This window comes from Myotis davidii, unplaced genomic scaffold (genome assembly GCF_000327345.1).
Source record: "Myotis davidii unplaced genomic scaffold, ASM32734v1 scaffold72, whole genome shotgun sequence".
NCBI lineage: Eukaryota > Metazoa > Chordata > Mammalia > Chiroptera > Vespertilionidae > Myotis > Myotis davidii.
In genome coordinates this window covers 4,750,095-4,755,880 of record NW_006284618.1, presented here as the reverse complement: position 1 = coordinate 4,755,880, position 5,786 = coordinate 4,750,095, and the positions used below count along the sequence as shown (strand labels likewise).

The window sequence follows — 5,786 nt, the reverse complement described above, 5'->3', positions numbered from 1 at the left end:
GCCTCTCAAGCCTGGACTGAGTTTAGAACAAATCGGGCACCAGAGATACGCAGGTGACGCGGCCCACGGGGCAGACGCGGACAGGTCCCTGCGGGGGGTAGGGCCCGGGTCACCCACCTCACCCCTCCTCGGGCCTGGACAGGGAGGGCTCGCATTTCTAACAAGTTCCTGGGAGGGCGCTGCTGCTGTTCCCGCCCCGCTCTGAGAGCCACGGTCTCCCCAGGAAGACGGGCAGTGGTGACTGCAGCTGAAACACGGGACAGTCCTGACCCGCCCAGAAGGTGTCCGTCTGCCTTCGCTGGGAAATGTCTGTCCCTCTGCCTTCATGAGGCGGGCACTATGCCAGTTCCCAGCCGCTCCTCCTGGTGGAAAGCCCAGCTACATCTCCGTGGCCATTAGAAGGCCACCCTGCCCTGGCCGGTTCGGATGGACCACCGGCCTGCGGACTGAAGGGTCCCAGGTTCGAGTCCCATCGAGAGCACATGCCCAGGTTGTGGCCCGATCCCCAGTAGGGGGCGTGCAGGAGGCAGCCCGTCCATGCTTCTCTCTCATCGCTGACGTTTCTGTCTCCATCTCTCTCCCTTCCTCTCTGAAATCAATAAAAATATACACTGAGGGGCCAGATGATGATGCCCACCCCATCAGTACTTCATTGACACTTCCCCAAATACTGAATATTGAAAACTTCCTAAGCAAATACAGTGGGGCCTTGACTTACGAGTTTAATTCGTTCCGTGACGGAGCTCGTAACTCAAATTACTCGTATGTCAAATCAAAAAGTGAACGAGTGAGACACGTGATGCCGGGCTGATGTGGTGGCGTTCACTGTGACGTTCGCTGCGCCAACTAGCAGTAGGGTATCGGAAGCTGGCTCGTAACCCGTATTTTAGCTCGCAACTCAAAGCAAAAAATCGGCAGAGAGACGGCTCGTATCTCGAAAAACTCATTAGTCGGGACACTCATAAGTCAAGGCGCCACTGTACTCTCAAGGTTTTATCATTATTATTTGAATAACTAACTCACTTCATTGTACTGATGGGGTGGTCATCATAATCTGGCCACTCAGTGTTGTTTTTTTTAAAAAAAGGCCACACTCACATCCTCCCCACGGGCTGCAGCAGCGATGCGTGGGGTGGGCGCTGTCCCATCCCCCCCTTAACCACCCAGGCGGCGAGGCCCCTGCCTGAACCCTCTCTCCCCGCAGTGCGGGCGCGGGGCGCACCGGTACGTTCATCGCCCTCAGCAACATCCTGGAGCGCGTGAAGGCGGAGGGGCTGCTGGACGTGTTCCAGGCGGTGAAGAGCCTCCGCCTCCAGAGGCCGCACATGGTGCAAACCCAGGTGAGGGGCGGGCCGAGTGGGCGGGCGGGGAGCTCGAGGGGCGGCCAGGACTCGCTGACCTTTTCTCGGTGGGGGAGCGGGTTCCTGGGAAGCTAAACTGTAACGGGAGCCGGTGGGCCTGAGGGTCTGTGGGGTTTTCATGCCTGGGCTTCCCTGTGTCTTCTTTCTGAATGCTTCTCCTAATTATTCCAGGATTTTTAAAAGTACCGTGTTAATGTCTTCTTGGTTTTCTCTTTCAGGAACAGTATGAATTCTGCTACAAAGTGGTACAAGATTTTATTGATATATTTTCTGATTATGCTAATTTCAAATGAAAACTCCTGCCTTAAGATATTTTTTAATTTAATGGTCAGTATATTTTGTAAAAAAAAAATCATGTTAATTTATTTCATAGTTGACATTAATTACCCTTTCTAATGTCTTTGTATATATCTTGTGATGCTTTCAAGGCCGCCCGCTATAAAGTTACTATGTCGTGAAGGCCCCCTTTTAAAAACTGGAATAATGTATTAAGGTCAGATACTGTCCCATAAAGTATATATTTCGCTAATACCAGTAAATGTTTTAATTTCTCATTAGATTCAGATCATTTAATTTCTCACACTCAGCACCTCTAACTGTTATAAATCGTAATGTGCCACGTGTCCAAGATGCTAAGCACAGTTCAGGAGAAAACAGCTGGGGACTCAGAAATCAGGTGGGACTTCGCTTTCTTAAGGCTGCTTGGTCGGCCCTGAGCCGCAGCGTTTTTTTGAGGACAAACTGTTCCTGAAGCTACGCGATAAAGAGTGTGTTTTGTAAAGTCCTCGGTCCTACCCACGTGGTTTCCCTTTTACAATTTAAAGATCCAAGAAGGCCGGGCAACCTGAATCCAGGTCTGCAGCTAGTGACTGTACAGTGAGAGGAACAGGCCATGTCCCGGGCCGTGCCGGTGCCACCGGGGCCCGATGACAGGAGAAGACCCAGGGGGTCCAGTTCGCCCAGGGCTTTGGATGCAGCCAGAGCAGCCTTCCGAGCTGCATCCCACAGCGCCCCCTGCTGCCCGTCCCTCTGCGTGTTTGACGCAGATGAATGCCTTTCTCGCTCTGGTCCCATTGGCCGCAGCTGCCAGCGCGGGGGGCAGGTCTCCCAGGGACCCCACCTCAAACCACTTCCCCCACAAAAGTTCAGGTCAAGCCCCAAGCCCCGCACCCACGGGAGCCAGGAGCGCGCGCTTGGTAGAAAGAGCAGCACGACCACAGGTAACGATGCTTTAAACTTTCTGAGAAGCGTTTTGGTACTTAAAAACCCCTTGTAAAAACTGACTGTTTGTAAGAAAAGAAACCCTGAAGTCTAGATTTATACTGTTTTTTAAAAGTCCCGCTCCGCAGTGTTTGATTGGAGAAGAGAAAGGCTAGCTTATTTTTGGATGGAAATACTACGGAGACCTTGGACCCTGGATGATCATGACCCCCTGCCGGACAGGACCGGCTCATGGGGTAAAATAGAAGGGGGGGAGGGTGAAGGTAGACAGGTTTGATTTGGTAGCAGTGGTCTTTCTATGGCCGTTCGTGCCTAGCCGATGAGCACAACCTCAAACACCTGGTCTCGCTGATGGAAAGCAGCTCACCTGTGCATTTTGGTGCGTCCATTGCTTTTAAAAAGACATCAACGCCTCGTTTGACATTTCCCTGCGAGCGGATTGCACTGTTTCTCCTGTGTTTATTGCCTGAGCCAGGTTCCGAGGGCAGGCCCACAGCCGTGTCCGTGGCCAGTGAGCAGGCTGTACCCAGGCTGGGCCGGGTTCTAAGCACAGGCTCACAGCTGTGTCCACTGCCTGAGCCCCAGGCCCCGGGCTGGGCGGGTTCTAAGCACAGGCCCACAGGTAACCAGGCTCCTGCCTCTCCCCCGAGCCCCACCCAAGGGCCAGCACAGGTGCCCCGCTGGGAAGACAAAAGCACAACTCGGTGAGGTGAGGGCTGCCATGCCGCCCGCCAGCCACAGCCCTGGGCTGTGCACACACACCGATGTCGCCCGCCGCACTTGGGCCCCGGAAAGAGCTGCAGGGAGCGCTGCAAGGCAGGCTGGTTGGCCCCGTTGGTTCTCATTGTTAAATCCCGAGCCCAGAGCCTGCCTTTGACCGAAGGGGAAGAGGCAGGGGCTTCGCTTGCCACCGATCCTAGAGCTAGCGCAGGCTGCCTGTGATGCCGGCTGCCTGTGGTGCCGGCTGCTTGTCACTTATCTGAGGGGCCCACGTGGAAGGGCGCGGATTTGGGTCCAAATCCAGGAGCCTTCCTCTGCATCCGCCACGCCCTCCAATGGGCTCCCTGGCACCTCCTGGAGGAGACAGACCCCCTCAGGGCGCCCTCAGGAAAGTGCCCCAGGGGTGTGTCCTCTGGCCCCTTGCGCCCTCCTGGTGTGCACCACAGGTGTCCGGGTGCCCCCTTTGTCCTTCTAGTCTGAGAAACAAAGCAGAAGCCACTGTCCCTGGGGCACAGACCCTCCCCAGGTGGGGGCAGCCCGTGCTTGCCTTCCCGGGGGGCCCGGGCAGGGGTCTATGGGAACCCTCGGGACTCACCGCCTGTCTGCAGCCACCCTCAGTCACAGAAGGCCCCCTGTGCACACGGGCGCCGCCCGCCCCGGTCCCCTAGCGTCCCCATGTTGCACGCAGTTGAATTCAATGCCAAATCCGATCGGAAGGCTCCGATCCCACCTGTGTGCTTGGTCACCGTGTGACTCACTGACTCTCCCTGTGCTCACGAGGAATGCAGGCCGGGGCTCTAAAGGGCATTTTTTATGTGTTTTTAAAAACTTTTACAATGAGCCCGGCATCCGTTTCAGCACCGGAGACATGCCCGCGTGTTGTTTTTAATGTCTGGTGACTGATACCTGTGTGTCACTACGTCATGTTCCGTTCATGTGCGACCCTTCTCTGTATGTACCCGGTTTCACCCGTCTTGCCTCCTTTGATTACACTTGTCATTTGCTCTTGTTCTGATTTTGATGCCACTGAATGTTGCTGACGTCTTTGTAGCTGCAAACTGCAAGGTGGGAAGCATTCCGACGCGAGGATAAACCTTTGCTTTGACTTCCAGCCTGTGTCTCGTTCTTTCTAGACCACTGATGTCGGGGCTTCTGTGACTTAGCTGGGAGTACCCCCTCCGGCGTTTGTGGGGGCACGGTGGGCATGGGGGCACAGTGGGCGTGGGGGCACGGTGGCTGTGGGGGCATGGTGGCCAGGGCTTGGCCCCAGCATTCAGCTGGTCCTCAGGCCTGAGGTGCAGGCAGGAAACACGTCATAACTCGCCATCAGGGAGCCCGAGCTTTTGCTGGCGTCCAGGCAGGAATCTGAGCTCTGAGCAGTGATGTCTCGGTCGACAAGGGTGACGACAGATGCGTCAAGTCCACAGCCAGGTGGACTCAAAAGTCCTGGATGTTGCTTTTCCTCCTAAAATCTAAAACCCCACCAGCTGCCCTTTGCCCGGCTCTCTCCACCCGCCCACCTCGCCTCCCTCCCTCCCTCCCTCAGCTTCCTTTCAGCATTCTAGACCCACTTGGGATCCAAGCATATGCTTTTATTATTCGCTGTATTTAATAAATTTCATGAGCCTTATGTTTGCTAAGATGATTTGAAACCTGTTAGTCCCCTCTCCAAAGCCACCTGCATTGAAACTCACCTGCAGCAAGTGCTGTTGGCTCTCCTGGGCCCTGGCGTGCCTGCGTCTTCCTCAGGGTCTGCCTGCACCTGTCTGTGACAGGGTCCCCTAGGGCAGTGGCCCCCACTCCTGCTGTGGGTGGGGGGCAGCCTTCCCTGGGCTCTGTCCACCTGGAGGAAGAGGCACAGACAGGCCCTGAGGTGTGGACAGGGGAGGGGCCTCAGGCCACATCAGTCATTCAGGGACCAGCCGATTCCAAGCAGTGAGCCGCCGCCTCAGGAGGGTGTGTGCACACGCGTGTCCGTGTGCATGTGTATGTGTGCGAGTGTGTGTGCGCTGGGGGGTCTGGCCTAAAGGCAAGAGCGGGCTGGTCCTTTGAGCAAAGACTGTGCCAGACAGGCCATCTGGAGCTTGAGGGGAAGCGGGGAGATGTTCCATTTCCTGAGAAGTTCGGGGCAGGGGGCTCCTCACCTGGAACCGGAGGCTGACGGTCCGGACCCACAGTAAGCGGGGCGCACTGCCTGCAGCCTGCTCCCAGCCTCAGCCTGGTTGATGGTTTCCCCCCCACCCCGCTCCCCACAACCCCAGTGTGAAGTGAAGGATGCGCATGGTGGGTATTTCCCATCCAGACCCACACCCTGGCTGCGCTCTGGAAACACTGTGCTGATGAAGGGGCGGAAGTGGGCTCATTTATTTCCGTGGGATTTGTGGTCAGAATTAAACCCGAAAGGGTTGTTTTTTAATTTATCTTTATTGTTGAAAGTATTGCAGATGTCCTTTTCCCTCATTGTCACCCTCCATTCCACCCCCG

General features: G+C 55.8%; 1 protein-coding gene across 1 annotated transcript in view; it reads left to right on the top strand.

Annotated features, from left to right (window-relative positions):
- The window catches only part of PTPRE (protein tyrosine phosphatase, receptor type E), an 84,917-nt gene extending 80,510 nt beyond the window's left edge, over window positions 1–4,407 (top strand). The window contains exons 18-19 of the mRNA XM_015572570.1: window positions 1,205–1,340; window positions 1,580–4,407. Of these exons, the coding sequence (XP_015428056.1) occupies window positions 1,205–1,340; window positions 1,580–1,654 (211 nt within the window). The 3' untranslated portion in view covers window positions 1,655–4,407. The remainder of the gene's footprint in view (window positions 1–1,204; window positions 1,341–1,579) is intronic.
- Window positions 4,408–5,786: the final 1,379 nt, after the last annotated feature.